Source organism: Salmo salar, chromosome 02 (genome assembly GCF_965601325.2).
Source record: "Salmo salar chromosome 02, fSalSal1, whole genome shotgun sequence".
In the NCBI taxonomy this organism is placed as follows: Eukaryota; Metazoa; Chordata; class Actinopteri; order Salmoniformes; family Salmonidae; genus Salmo; species Salmo salar.
The window spans coordinates 95,977,732-95,994,111 of record NC_138292.1 but is presented as its reverse complement, the minus strand read 5'-3'; the positions used below and the strand labels follow the sequence as shown (position 1 = coordinate 95,994,111).

General features: G+C 48.2%; 1 protein-coding gene across 1 annotated transcript in view; it reads left to right on the top strand.

The window, feature by feature from the left end:
• The first annotated feature begins 6,176 nt into the window (after positions 1-6,176).
• Positions 6,177-16,380, top strand: part of si:ch211-14k19.8 (uncharacterized) — a 36,675-nt gene continuing 26,471 nt past the window's right edge. The window contains exons 1-3 of the mRNA XM_082968352.1: positions 6,177-6,485; positions 8,357-8,752; positions 11,116-14,964. Of these exons, the coding sequence (XP_082824478.1) occupies positions 6,425-6,485; positions 8,357-8,752; positions 11,116-14,964 (4,306 nt within the window). The 5' untranslated portion in view covers positions 6,177-6,424. The remainder of the gene's footprint in view (positions 6,486-8,356; positions 8,753-11,115; positions 14,965-16,380) is intronic.

Sequence of the window (16,380 nt, the reverse complement as noted above, 5' to 3'; positions counted from 1 at the left end):
GCCTCCCGTCCATTATATTATACGTCACTCTGGCACCTTCAAGACCCTACATCGCCATCTGTTGACTGGAGTGGGTAACGCAGTTGAGGGAAAAGTGTATTTTTATTTTCAGACTAAAGTTCATAACGTTCCCCGCTCACGATCCCTCCCTCCCTCTTTCTCTGACCCTCCCTCTCCCTCTTCCCCTGCCCACCCGAACCTCTCTCTGACCCCTCTCCCTCCCTCCCTCTTTCTCTGACCCTCTCACTCTCTCTCTCTCTCTCCTCTCTCTCTCTCTCTCTTCTCTCTCTCTCTCTCTCTCTCTCTCTCTCTCTCTCTCTCCTCTCCCTATGTAACGTGCACAACACACCAACACAGTCGACTCATAGCAGTAAAAAAAAATACATTAAAAATCGATTGATCCACACAATAATACCCAAAGTGAATATCAGCATGTGAAGTAGCTAGTTAGCTGTAAAAATCGCCCTAAACAAATTGCACTATCAATTCAGGTGTCTACAATCTCATCATGAGAGAAAGGTATTGACATGTTGAACGCAACGAGCTGTCTGTCCTAACGACTGGCACACAGCTCAGACACCCATACATACCCCACAAGACATGCCCACCAGAGGTCTGTTTAGACTGACTGGCACACAGCTCAGACACCCATACATACCCCACAAGACATGCCACCAGAGGTCTGTTTAAACTGACTGGCACACAGCTCAGACGCCCATACATACCCCACAAGACATGCCACCAGAGGTCTGTTTAAACTACTGGCACACAGCTCGGACACCCATACATACCCCACAATACATGCCCACCAGAGGTCTGTTTAAACTACTGGCACACAGCTCGGACACCCATACATACCCCACAAGACATGCCACCAGAGGTCTGTTTAAACTACTGGCACACAGCTCAGACACCCATACATACCCCACAAGTCATGCCCACCAGAGGTCTGTTTAAACTACTGGTACACAGCTCGGACACCCATACATACCCCACAAGACATGCCACCAGAGGTCTGTTTAACCTGTTATGGCTAGGGGGCAGTATTTTCACGGCTGGATAAAAAACGTACCCGATTTAATCTGGTTACTATTCCTGCCCAGTAACTAGAATATGCATATAATTATTGGCTTTGGATAGAAAACACCCTAAAGTTTCTGAAACTGTTTGAATGGTGTCTGTGAGTATAACAGAACTCATATGGCAGGCCAAAATCTGAGAAGACATGCCACCAGAGGTCTGTTTAAACTGACTGGCACACAGCTCAGACACCCATACATACCCCACAAGACATGCCACCAGAGGTCTCTTCACAGTCCCCAAGTCCAGAACAGACTATGGGAGGCAAACAGTACTACATAGAGCCATGACTACATGGAACTCTATTCCACATCAAGTAACTGATGCAAACAGCAAAATTAGATTAAAAAAAAAACACCTTATGGAACAGCGGGGACTGTGAAGAGACACAAACATAGGCAAAGACACACGCATACACACACACACACACACGCATACACACACACACACACACACACACACATTGGGGGAAAAAATTGGGGGGGGAAAGTATTTGATCCCCTGCTGATTTTGTACGTTTGCCCACCTACAAAGAAATGCAAATCAATTTATAACATTTTTGACATGCGTTTTTCTCGATATTTTTGTTGTTATTCTGTCTCTAACTGTTCAAATAAACCTACCATTAAAATTATAGACTGATCATTTCTTTGTCAGTGGGCAAACGTACAAAATCAGCAGGGGATCAAATACTTTCCCCCCCACTGTACGATAACATACGCACTATACATACACATGGATTTAGTACTGTAGATATGTGGTAGTGGTGGAGTACGAGCCTGAGTCTGTGAATATATTGTAATGTTTTTAAAATTGTATAAACTGCCTTAATTTCGCTGGACCCCAGGAAGAGTAGATGAACACAAAGATGAACGGAGTAAAGTAGAAAGAGAGATCTTTGATGAAAACCTACTCCAGAGTGCTCAGGACGTCAGACTGGGGGCGAAGGTTCACCTTCCGACAGGACAACGACCCCTAAGCACACAGCCAAGACAACGCAGGAATGGCTTCGGGACAAGTCTTTGAATGTCCTTGAGTGGCCCAGCCAGAGCGAGGACATGAACCCGATCGAACATCTCTGGCGAGAGCTGAAAATAGCGAGGCTCCCTCATCCAACCTGACAGAGGTTGAGAGTATCTGCAGAGAAGAATGGGAGAAACTCCCCAAATACAGGTGTGCCAAGCTTGTAGCGTCATACCCAAGAAGACTCAAAGCAGTAATCGCTGCAAAAGGTGATTCAACAAAGTACTGAGTAAAGGGTCTGAATACTTTATGTAAATGTAATATTTCATTTTTTTTTACTTTATAAATGAGCAAAAATGTAAAAAAACAAACACTTTTTGCTTTGTCATTATGGGGTATTGTGATGTCATTAAGGGGTATTGTGATGTCATTATGGTGTATTGTGATGTCATTAAGGGGTATTGTGATGTCATTACGGGGTATTGTGATGTCATTACGGGGTATTGTGTGTAGATTGATGAGGGGAAAAAACTATTTAATGTGTGAGAGTGTGTGGCGTCAGTGTGCGTGTGTGTGTGGAGTGTCAGTATGTGTGAGCGAGTAGAGTCCAGTGTGTGGGTAGAGTTCATTTGGTGCATTGGTTACGCATGCCGTGCGGTAGCAGAGAGAACAGTCTTTGGCTTGGGTGGCTTTCAAAATGTTTGAGGCCTTCCTCTGACACCACCTGGTATAGAGGTCCTGGATGACAGGGGGCTCGTCCCCAGTGGTGTACTGGGCCGTACCCACTACTCTGACACCACCTGGTATAGAGGTCCTGGATGGCAGGGGGCTCGTCCCCAGTGGTGTACTGGGCCGTACCCACTACTCTGACACCGCCTGGTATAGAGGTCCTGGATGGCAGGGGGCTCGTCCCCAGTGGTGTACTGGGCCGTACCCACTACTCTCTGACACCACCTGGTATAGAGGTCCGGGATGGCAGGGGGCTCGTCCCCAGTGGTGTACTGGGCCGTATCCACTACCCTCTGACACCGCCTGGTTTAGAGGTACTGGATGGCAGGGGGCTCGTTCCCAGTGGTGTACTGGGCCGTATCCACTACTCTCTGACACCACCTGGTATAGAGGTCCTGGATGGCAGGGGGCTCGTCCCCAGTGGTGTACTTCGCCGTACCCACTACTCTGACACCGCCTGGTATAGAGGTCCTGGATGGCAGGGGGCTCGTCCCCAGTGGTGTACTGGGCCGTATCCACTACCCTCTGACACCGCCTGGTGTAGAGGTCCTGGATGGCAGGGGGCTCGTCCCCAGTGGTGTACTGGGCCGTACCCACTACTCTCTGACACCGCCTGGTATAGAGGTCCTGGATGGCAGGGGGCTCGTCCCCAGTGGTGTACTGGGCCGTACCCACTACCCTCTGACACCGCCTGGTATAGAGGTCCTGGATGGCAGGGGGCTCGTCCCCAGTGGTGTACTGGGCCGTACCCACTACTCTGACACCACCTGGTGGAGAGGTCCTGGATGGCAGGGGGCTCGTCCCCAGTGGTGTACTGGGCCGTATCCACTACCCTCTGACACCGCCTGGTGTAGAGGTCCTGGATGGCAGGGGGCTCGTTCCCAGTGGTGTACTGGGCCGTATCCACTACTCTCTGACACCACCTGGTATAGAGGTCCTGGATGGCAGGGGGCTCGTCCCCAGTGGTGTACTGGGCCGTACCCACTACTCTCTGACACCGCCTGGTATAGAGGTCCTGGATGGCAGGGGGCTCGTCCCCAGTGGTGTACTGAGCAATAAGCACTATGCTCTGTAGCGCCTTGTGGATGGATGCCAAACAGTTGCCATACCAAGCGGTGATGCAGCCAGTCAAGATATGCTCTCGATGGTGCAGCTGTAGAACTTTTTGGAGAATCTGAGGGCCCATGCCAAATCTTTTCAACCTCCTGCCATCTTCACGACTGTGTTGGTGTGTTTGGACCATGATAGGTCTTTAGTTACATGGACACCGAGGAACTTGAATCACTCAACCCGCTCCACTGTCGATGTGATTTGGGGTGTGCTCAGACCTACATTTCCTGTAGTCCACGATCAGCTCCTTGGTCTTACTGACGTTGAGGGGAGAGGTTGTTGTTGTCCCGGCAACACACTGCCAGGTCACTGACCTCCTCCCTATAGGCTGTCTCATTGTCGCCGGTGATCAGGACTAGTACCGTTGTGTCATCAGCGAACTTGATGATGATGTTGGAGTCGTGCCTGGCCACGCAGTCGTGGGTGAACAGGGAGTACAGGAGGGGACTGAGCACGCACCCCTGAGGGACCCCCTGTGTTGAGGATCAGCGTGGCGAATGTGTTGTTACCTACCCTTACCACCTGGGGGGGCGGCCCGTCAGGAAGTCCAGGATCCAGTTGCAGAGGGAGGTGTTTGGTCCCGGGGTCCTTAGCTTAGTGATGAGGTTTGAAGGCACTATGGTGTTGAACACTGAGCTGTAATCAATGAATAGCATTCTCACATAGATGTTCCTTTTGTCCAGGTGGGAAAGGGCAGTGTGGAGTGGCAATAGAGATCGCATCATCTGTGGATCTGTTGGGGGCGGTATGCGAATTGGAGTGAGTCTAGGATTCTGGATGATGATGTTGATGTGATCCATGACCAGCCTTTCAAAACATTTCATGGCTACAGATGTCAGTGCTACGGGGCGATAGCCATTTACATTTTAGTCATTTAGCAGACGCTCTTATCCAGAGCGACTTACAGTAGTGAGTGCATACATTTCATACATTTTTCTTTTTGTACTGGCCCCCTGTGGGAATCGAACCCACAACCGTGGCGTTGCAAACACCATGCTCTACCAACTGAGCCACAGGGAAGACAGGTTACCTTAGTGTTCTTGGGCACAGGGACTATGGTGGTCTGCTTGAAACATGTCGGTATTACAGACTGGGTCAGGGAGAGGTTGAAAATGTCAAAGAAGACACTTGTCAGCGCATCTGGCCCTGAGGCCTTGTGAATGTTAACCTGTTTAAAGGTCTTACTCACATCGGCTACGGAGAGCGTAATCACACAGTCGTCCAGAACAGCTGGTGATCTCACGCATGGTTAAGTGTTTCTTGCCTAGAAGGCATTTAGCTCGTCTGGTAGGCTTGTGTCACTGGGCAGCTCGTGGCTGGGTTTCCCTTCATATTCCGTAATAGTTTGCAAGCCCTGCCACATCCGACGAGCGTCAGAGCCAGTGTAGTACGATTCGATCTCTGGATTGACACTGCCTGTTTGATGGTTCGTCGGAAGGCATAGCGGGATTTCTTATAAGCGTTTGTGTCCCGCCCCTTGAAAGTGGCACCTCTAGCCTTTAGCTCAGTGCGGATGTTGCCTGTAATCCATGGCTTCTGGTTGGGGGCATGTACGTACGGTCACGTCGTCTATGCACTTATTTATGAAGCCATTGACTGATGTGATAAACTCCTCTCAAAGCCAACAAACACTCATTACCTGCTCTTTCATCTTGTTCCTGTCCCAAGCTAACAGCTTCCTGCTCACCGTTTTAAGCCATCTGTTCCTGTCCCATTAAAAGCTCACAGCTTCCTGCTCACTGTATAAACTGTGTGTTAAAACAGAGCAGCGAGCCTCTTGTGGTGATCACTATGGTCCGCCTGTCTCCACCCCCCACCACAGGAACCCCGCCGCGAGGAGCGGCACTAATGTTTGTCACATGGCTCTACCCAACTACTCTCTGCCTCTCTCGCTTTCTCTCTCACACACACACCCCATGCATCTCATTTACAGGCTGTCTTTACCGCTGACAACACTCCGGTTTCCCTGAGGGAGGGAGGGAGGGAGGAGAGAGAGAGAGAGAGAGAGAGAGAGAGAGAGAGAGAGAGAGAGAGAGAGAGAGAGAGAGAGAGAGAGAGAGAGAGAGAGAGAGAGAGAGAGAGAGAGAGAGAGAGAGAGAGAGAGAGAGAGAGAGAGAGAGAGAGAGAGAGAGAGAGAGAGAGAGAGAGAGAGAGAGAGAGAGAGAGAGAGAGAGGAGAGAGAGAGAGAGAGAGAGAGAGAGAGAGAGAGAGAGGAGAGAGAGAGAGAGAGAGAGTGGAGAGAGAGAGAGAGAGAGGGAGGAGAGAGAGAGAGAGAGAGAGAGAGAGAGTGGGGCGGGGAATTCCAGCCTTGTTCACTTCTCTGGGATGGTCGAGAGACTCGGGCTGTGAGGAGAAAAGTGAGAGAGGAGGGGGAGGAAAGTGGAATCAAGGTTTTCTCTTGTCTTGGTTTTGTCAGCGTGTGTTTGGACAGATTGAGGACTGGTAAGGATTACGCAGAGCAACGGCTCCTCTCCTGACCTCAGCTGTCTGTTTGGAACTAGTTGGACCCCTGACTTGTCATTGAAATGTGTACAGACATAAGATGCAGCTACACATCTCTAGGTCGCGGTTGGGACTTCTACTTCTCTTCGTTTTCACCACAGGTAAGACAGGACATATTTTGTCTTTATATATATATATATATATATATATATATATATATATATATATATATATATATATATATATATATATATATATATATATATATATATATATATATTTGAAAATTGTGTCAGGAAATAGGTGTGTTAATAGTCCTGATCTGAACCCTGGAAGCAGTGAGAAAGGATTTATCCAATCAAATGTATTTATAAAGCCCTTCTTACATCAGCTGATATCTCAAAGTGTTGTGCAGAAACCCAGCCTAAAACCCCCCAAAACAGCAAGCAATGCAGGTGTGGCATTTAGGTATTTAAACACTAAAATGTAGCATTTTCTTTATCTTTAGATTGTTGAACAAAATGCTGTTTCTGTACAGTAGGTCTGACGACTGGGACAAGATAGTTCATTTGTGTTTTTCCTGGAGAACCTTTTTTGTCTGAGTGTGAAGTATTGTATGAGAGTTGGGTTACTGTATCTACCTCTATATGCTGAGGAATGTGGCTGATGTTTATAGCGACCTGGCCTCTTAAACCAAACCAATTAGATTACAGGAGAGGCCCTGTTTTCTTTCTTTCTTTTGTTGTTTTTTTTTAACCTTTATTTAACGAGGCAAGTCAGTTAAGAACAAATTCTTACTTATAATGACGGTGTATTAACAGTGGGTTAACTGCGTTGTTCAGAGGCAGAACGATAGATTTTGTCACGTCCTGATCATAGTAAGTTGTTATTTTCTATGATAGAGTAAGTCAGGGCGTGTGACAGGGGTTGTTTTTCTATGTGTTGTATTTCTATGTTCATGTTCTAGTTTTGTATTTCTATGTAGGTTTTGTTTGGGATGATCTCCAATTTGAGGCAGCTGGTTCTCGTTGTCTCTAATTGGAGATCATACTTAAGTAGTTTTTTTTTTTTCTCCCCCACCTGGGTTTGTGGGTGATTATTTTTGAGTAGTGTTTGTTTCTCCTCTGAGTCACGGTTTGTTGTTTTTATCTATTCAGTTATTTGATGTATTGCATAGTTTTCACAGAGTAAATAAAATGTAGAACTACACACACGCTGCACCTTGGTCCTCTCCTTTCGACAGCCGTGAGAGATTTTTACCTTGTCAGCTCGGGGGATTCGATCTAGCAACCTTTCGATTACTGGCCCAACGCTCTAACCACTAGCCTACCTGCCGATGGGTTGCCAATGTCCTCAATCGTATTTTCTTTTGAGGGGGGATGGGACGACGGAGTGACAGTGAAATGTCTACTTCTATAAGTCGTTGACTTTATTGGTCCCAGACAGGTTATAACAGGTATGGAATGTACCTATTTTTTTATTTTTTATTGTCAAATAAAATCAATCAATCAATGAACCAATCAGTAAACGTATAGTCTACACTGCTGCAGTTTAAATGAGTGACATCATGTTTTTTGAATCTCCATCCTATCAGTAGGCCTGTAGTCTATATAGTCTATCAGTAGGCCTGTAGTCTATATAGTCTATCAGTAGGCCTGTAGTCTATATAGTCTATCAGTAGGCCTGTAGTCTATATAGTCTATCAGTAGGCCTGTAGTCTATATAGTCTATCAGTAGGCCTGTAGTCTATATAGTCTATCAGTAGGCCTGTAGTCTATATAGTCTATCAGTAGGCCTGTAGTCTATATAGTCTATCAGTAGGCCTGTAGTCTATATAGTCTATCAGTAGGCCTGTAGTCTATATAGTCTATCAGTAGGCCTGTAGTCTATATAGTCTATCAGTAGGCCTGTAGTCTATATAGTTATTGACTGTAGAAGGTCTGTTTATATCTGTAAACTAGGTCTAGTTTTACTCTGCTTTCCTCAACGGTTAGAAAGACCGATTCACTACTTTATGCCTGTTTCTCGTCAGGTAATAAACTCGCCACCTCAAGCCACGGCTGCGGTGGATCCATAGACCTCCAACGGGTCGAAACCGGTACCATCAAATTCACACAACCGGTTCCGACGACGGAAGAGTACAACGTCGTCACCGTTAACGATGGCAACGCCGGGAAACCGCGGGAAATGGACACGGTGTGCACCTGGGTTATAGATGTCCCTGCTAACGGGACGGTGCGGCTGGAGGTGGTGTCTGTGGACCGGGGTTCACCAGAGGTCACGGTGCAGTGCGGAGCCAGCGGGGAGCAGCGGGGGTTGGTGGCTGGGCAGAGGGCTGTCCTCTTGGGATGTGGGACAGCTGTCGTCACCTGGACGGTCCTGAGAACCACCATCTCTCAACACAACATACAGCTGTTGTTCTATACAGGTTAGTCATGGAAACATCTTTCAAACGGTACACTATTCCCCATATAGTGGACTACTGTTGACCAGAGCCCTATTCCCCATATAGTGGACTACTGTTGACCAGAGCTCTATTCCCCATATAGTGGAATACTGTTGACCCGAGCTCTATTCCATATATAGTGGACTACTGTTGACCAGAGCCCTATTCCATATATAGTGGACTACTGTTGACCAGAGCCCTATTCCATATATAGTGGACTACTGTTGACCAGAGCTCTATTCCCCATATAGTGGACTACTGTTGACCAGAGCCCTATTCCATATATAGTGGAATACTGTTGACCAGAGCTCTATTCCCCATATAGTGGACTACTGTTGACCAGAGCCCTATTCCATATATAGTAGAATACTGTTAACCAGAGCTCTATTCCATATATAGTGGAATACTGTTGACCAGAGCTCTGTTCCATATATAGTGGACTACTGTTGACCAGAGCTCTATTCCATATATAGTGGAATACTGTTGACCAGAGCTCTATTCCCCATATAGTGGACTACTGTTGACCAGAGCCCTATTCCATTTTTAGTGGAATACTGTTGACCAGAGCTCTATTCCATATATAGTGGAATACTGTTGACCAGAGCTCTGTTCCATATATAGTGGAATACTGTTGACCAGATCTCTATTCCATATATAGTGGAATACTGTTGACCAGAGCTCTATTCCCCATATAGTGGACTACTGTTGACCAGAGCCCTATTCCATATATAGTGGAATACTGTTGACCAGAGCTCTATTCCATATATAGTGGAATACTGTTGACCAGAGCTCTGTTCCATATATAGTGGACTACTGTTGACCAGAGCTCTAAATGGTTCCCTATTCCATATATAGTGGAATACTGTTGACCAGAGCTCTATTCCATATATAGTGGAATACTGTTGACCAGAGCTCTAAACGGTTCCCTATTCCATATATAGTGGAATACTGTTGACCAGAGCTCTATTCCATATATAGTGGAATACTGTTGACCAGAGCTCTAAACGGTTCCCTATTCCATATATAGTGGAATACTGTTGACCAGAGCTCTATTCCCCATATAGTGGACTACTGTTGACCAGAGCCCTATTCCATATATAGTGGAATACTGTTGACCAGAGCTCTATTCCATATATAGTGGAATACTGTTGACCAGAGCTCTGTTCCATATATAGTGGAATACTGTTGACCAGAGCTCTATTCCCCATATAGTGGACTACTGTTGACCAGAGCCCTATTCCATATATAGTGGAATACTGTTGACCAGAGCTCTATTCCATATATAGTGGAATACTGTTGACCAGAGCTCTGTTCCATATATAGTGGACTACTGTTGACCAGAGCTCTAAACGGTTCCCTATTCCATATATAGTGGAATACTGTTGACCAGAGCTCTATTCCATATATAGTGGACTACTGTTGACCAGAGCCCTATTCCATATATAGTGGACTACTGTTGACCAGAGCCCTATTCCATATATAGTGGAATACTGTTGACCAGATCTCTATTCCATATATAGTGGAATACTGTTGACCAGAGCCCTATTCCCTATATAGTGGAATACTGTTGACCAGAGCTCTATTCCATATATAGTGGAATACTGTTGACCAGAGCTCTATTCCATATATAGTGGAATACTGTTGACCAGATCTCTATTCCATATATAGTGGAATACTGTTGACCAGAGCCCTATTCCATATATAGTGGAATACTGTTGACTAGATCTCTATTCCATATATAGTGGAATACTGTTGACCAGATCTCTATTCCATATATAGTGGAATACTGTTGACCAGATCTCTATTCCATATATAATGGACTACTGTTGACCAGATCTCTATTCCATATATAGTGGAATACTGTTGACCAGAGCCCTATTCCATATATAGTGGAATACTGTTGACCAGATCTCTATTCCATATATAGTGGAATACTGTTGACCAGATCTCTATTCCATATATAATGGACTACTGTTGACCCGAGCTCTAATTGCTGTTACTATGGTGACCGTTGATTGTTTTCCCGACATGATTATGAGTCGTAGTTTAAAGCCTGTCTGTCTGTCTGTCTGTCTGTCTGTCTGTCTGTCTGTCTGTCTGTCTGTCTGTCTGTCTGTCTGTCTGTCTGTCTGTCTGTCTGTCTGTCTGTCTGTCTGTCTGTCTGTCTGTCTGTCTGTTATTTTGTTTTGTTACAGAATGTGTTATCATTATTTCCACTCTGTCATCACCTGCTGTGTGTGTGTGTGTGTGTGTGTGTGTGTGTGTGTGTGTGTGTGTGTGTGTGTGTGTGTGTGTGTGTGTGTGTGTGTGTGTGTGTGTGTGTGTTTTTTCCATGTGGTTTCCAGGTCAGGAAGCCGTCTGGAATTCCTCGGAGCGTCAAGGCCCCTGGATGGGTGTGTCTTCAGTCCAACGCTCCGAAAGCTTCGACGGCGACGGAACTGACCGGAACATGTTGACTCTGGCGGGACGGAGGGGTGATGGGGGAGAGAGGGGAGAGATGGGAGAGAGGGGTGATGGGGGAGAGAGGGGTGATGGGGGAGAGAGGGGAGAGATGGGAGAGAAGGGAGAGATGGGAGAGAGGGGTGATGGGGGAGAGAGGGGAGAGATGGGAGAGAGGGGTGATGGGGGAGAGAGGGGAGAGATGGGTAATGGGGGCAGTCTTCACCCATCTGAAAGCTTTGTTGGGGATTTAAAGTTGGACTGGATCCCTGGTTCTACCCCCACCCTACAGGGGCTGTCCTCCCGGTCCTCTCGCCAGGCGGGGCTCACCGTGGCTGGGCACGCCGATAGGGAAGTCCCCCTGCTTCCTGAGGAAGAACCAGACAATAGAAAGGAGATGTCTGGTCCTCGTCAGTCTGTTGATCACGTCACTACGGGTTACGACCCTGTCGGGATGGACACACACACCCACACACACTCCTCACACACACACTCACCCACCGACCAACACACACACTCACACACACACTCACACACACACTCACCCACAGACCAACACACACACTCACCCACCCACTCACACACACACTCAAACACACACTCACCCACCAACCAACACACCTACTCACACACACACTCACCCACACACTCACCCACAGACCAACACACAGACTCACCCACAGACTCACCCACAGTCTCACCCATAGTCTCACCCACAGACTCACCCACAATCTCACCCACAGACTCACCCACAGTCTCACCCACAGTCTCACCCACAGACTCACCCACAGACTCACCCACAGACTCACCCACAGACCAACACACCACTCCCAGAGCACCATCCATCTCCCTCCCCAGAGCCCTGCGTCTCCCTCTCTGTCTGACCTCCAGCCCTCTAGCAGGCCCAGGGGAGCCTGGCCGGACCCTAACCCCACAACGATACACCCTGGCTGGGCTGACGGAGCGAGGCCGGTCCCCTGGGGGGAGGAGCACCAGGAGCGTCAGAGAAGGGCAGGGAGAGAGGGGACCTGGGATGACCCCTGACCCTGAGGGGTTAAAGGTCACCTCTGAGGTCACCCTGAGTCAGACCAGCGGACCTGTGACTGAGGGGCTGCCTGAATCAGACGTTACAGGTCGAACACCGGCATCCTCTTCTCCGGATCCAGACAGAAATAATCAAAGACAGACAACCCGGACAGAAATGAACAGCGGAACAGAGTCGTTGTTCTCTTTAGAGACAGACATTACTAATGGAACAGAGTCGTTGTTCTCTTTAGAGACAGACATTACTAATGGAACAGAGTCGTTGTTCTCTTTAGAGACAGACATTACTAATGGAACAGAGTCGTTGTTCTCTTCAGAGACAGACATTACTAATGGAACAGAGTCGTTGTTCTCTTTAGAGACAGACATTACTAGTGGAACACAGTCGTTGTTCTCTTCAGAGACAGACATTACTAATGGAACAGAGTCGTTGTTCTCTTTAGAGACAGACATTACTAATGGAACAGAGTTGTTGTTCTCTTTAGAGACAGACATTACTAATGGAACAGAGTCGTTGTTCTCTTTAGAGACAGACATTACTAGTGGAACACAGTCGTTGTTCTCTTCAGAGACAGACATTACTAATGGAACAGAGTCGTTGTTCTCTTTAGAGACAGACATTACTAATGGAACAGAGTCGTTGTTCTCTTCAGAGACAGACATTACTAATGGAACAGAGTCGTTGTTCTCTTTAGAGACAGACATTACTAGTGGAACACAGTCGTTGTTCTCTTTAGAGACAGACATTACTAGTGGAACACAGTCGTTGTTCTCTTCAGAGACAGACATTACTAGTGGAACACAGTCGTTGTTCTCTTCAGAGACAGACATTACTAATGGAACAGAGTCGTTGTTCTCTTCAGAGACAGACATTACTAGTGGAAGACAGTCGTTGTTCTCTTTAGAGACAGACATTACTAGTGGAACACAGTCGTTGTTCTCTTTAGAGACAGACATTACTAGTGGATCTCTATCTCCCTCAAACACTCGAACATCACAAATCACTCTGACACCTCACATCCTAACACACCTCACACACACTTCCCCAAACGCCCTCCCTGACTCACCCCTCTCCTCCTCCTCCTCTCCTCTCCTCTCTACCCTCCCTGACTCACCCCTCTCCCCCTCCTCCTCCCCCTCTCCTCTCCTCCCTGACTCACCCCTCTCCCCCTCCCCCTCTCCTCTCCTCCTTACCCTCCCTGACTCACCCCTCTCCCCCTCCTCCTCCCCCTCTCCTCTCCTCCCTGACTCACCCCTCTCCCCCTCCCCCTCTGCTCTCCTCTCTACCCTCCCTGACTCACCCCTCTCCCCCTCCTCCTCCCCCTCCCCCTCTCCTCTCCTCCCTACCCTCCCTGACTCACCCCTCTCCTCCTCCTCCTCCTCCCCCTCTCCTCTCCTCTCTACCCTCCCTGACTCACCCCTCTCCTCCTCCCCCTCTCCTCTCCTCCCTGACTCACCCCTCTCCTCCTCTCCTCTCCTTTCTACCCTCCCTGACTCACCCCTCTCCTCCTCTCCTCTACTCCCTACCCTCCCTGACTCACCCCTCTCCTCCTCCTCCTCCTCCCCCTCTCCTCTCCTCCCTACCCTCCCTGACTCACCCCTCTCCTCCTCCTCCTCCCCCTCTCCTCTCCTCCCTACCCTCCCTGACTCACCCCTCTCCTCCTCTCCTCTCCTCCCTACCCTCCCTGACTCACCCCTCTCCTCCTCCTCCTCCTCCTCTCCTCTCCTCCCTGACTCACCCCTCACCTCCTCCCACTCTCCTCTCCTCCCTACCCTCCCTGACTCACCCCTCTCCTCCTCTCCCTCTCCTCTCCTCCCTGACTCACCCCTCTCCCCCTCTCCTCTCCTCCCTACCCTCCCTGACTCACCCCTCTCCTCCTCTCCCTCTCCTCTCCTCCCTGACTCACCCCTCTCCTCCTCTCCTCTCCTCCCTACACTCCCTGACTCACCCCTCTCCTCCTCCTCTTCCTCTCCTCTCCTCCCCACCCTCATTGACTCCTCTCTCTCCTCCGCCCCCTCTCCTCTCCTCCCTACCCTCCCTGACTCACCCCTCTCCTCCTCTCCCTCTCCTCTCCTCCCTGACTCACCCCTCTCCCCCTCCCCTCTCCTCCCTACCCTCCCTGACTCACCCCTCTCCTCCTCCTCCCCCTCTCCTCTCCTCCCTACCCTCCCTGACTCACCCCTCTCCTCCTCCTCCCCCTCTCCTCTCCTCCCTACCCTCCCTGACTCACCCCTCTCCTCCTCCTCCTCCTCTTCCTCGCCTCTCCTCCCTACCCTCCCTGACTCACCCCTGTCCTCCTCCTCACCCCTCAGTCCTGACAGAGACAGAGACTACAACGGGACTACAAATCCCTTCATCTCCTCTCCATTCACCACAGCAGAGCTGCCTCTGGGAGATGTAGTCCAGGCCACCACAACCACGACACAACCATCCACAACCACAACACAACCATCCACAACCACGACACAACCATCCACAACCACGACACAACCATCCACAACCACAAAACAACCATTCTCTTCCACGCAGTCATCTCCCAGGTTCAGGACTACCAGACCCCCACCCTGGTCCACCCCTCACCCCAGCCAGGGCAGCCCATCGGCGGGTAGATCCTCTGGCCTGTCCCCCTCCTCTCCTCCCCAGTCCACCATCAGCTCCACACACAGACCCAGAGTTTACATCCTGCCTGATCGGCCCGCCGACATCAAAGGTAGGAGACTGGAGTATGTGTGTGTGTGTGTGTGTGTGTGTGCGTGTGTGTATACTAACAGTGTGTGTGTGTGTGTGTGTGTGTGTGTGTGTGTGTGTGGTGTGTGTGTATTACAGTTTTTCTCAGTCGCTTTGGTGCATTTCTTAGATCAAAAGTGCCATTCTTGATACTACTTGTACAAATTCCAAATCATCTAGTCACTTGTGCACATCATTAAAGCAATTTCTTATTCCTTTGAACAAATTGCAATTGCTTTTGTACATATTGCAATTGATAATGTACAAGTGTCAGCTTTTTTCCACATTTTCAATTGCTCATGTCATGTTGTTCAAAATATAGTAGATGGTTCTCTGTTGAATAGTCTTACCCCTCAAAACATCTAGGCATTAGTTCCTTGCATAAAGCCATTACATGCAAAATTGTTGAACTATTTGTCATAAACTGTCAAGCATGGTTTTACACATTTCTATTAGACCTTTTGTACAAAAACGTGAATTGATGAATGGTGCAGGTGAAATTGACCCTCACTCATGAAGGAATGTAAAAGTGTTAGTTCAACCAACAATCAACCCAGTTGTCTAAATTGCTCAAAGGTGCATCTCACGAAGAATCAATTGGCAAGCATATATAGACAGACCACAACACAGAGTTGCAATTTTCCAATAATGGATGGACCAGGAAACGAACAGGGTCAACAGCCAAGAGGAGGAGGAAGAAGAGGAGCAAGGATGCGTGGTGGAAGGCAAAACAAAGACATAAGGGCCACTATTGTAGACCATGTTGTCAATCATGGCCTTACAATGGCTGAGGCGGGTCGAAGGGTGCAGCCGAATATTGGGAGATCTACCGTGTCCTCAATAGATCAAACGTTTCGAAGAGAGAACAGGTATGTCCACCAATGTACAGTGCACAGTTACTGTATATAAGCAGTATACTGTATACTTCCTACAATGCTTCATATTACAGTAGTCCACTTGTATTTCACAGCATACAGAAATATACTCTATACAGATACATACTGCACCTTACATGCACCCACCTGTATGTTTTACAGTAAAATGTGTGTTCGCATAGTTTTTGTCTATGTGAAAGTGTGCGATGCATCACTGCATTTTTCCCCAACATAGGACTGCAAGATTACCTCAAACCGGTGGCAGAGGACGCCTTTTCACACCTCAACAGGAGGAGGCTGTTTGCACCATGGTTCCGAGCAAACAATGCCATGAGACTCAGGGAAATACAAAGGACCATTATAGAAGACAACGATGTCTTTGAAAACATCCAGACGGTTAGCATCTCAACCATCGACAGGGTGCTGCATAGAAACCAGATGAGTGTGAAGTTTTTACTAGATTACTTGTAGTTTTTCATGTTGTTTGTCTAATTTTTGTAATGACTTGGCGCTGCCTATCTTGG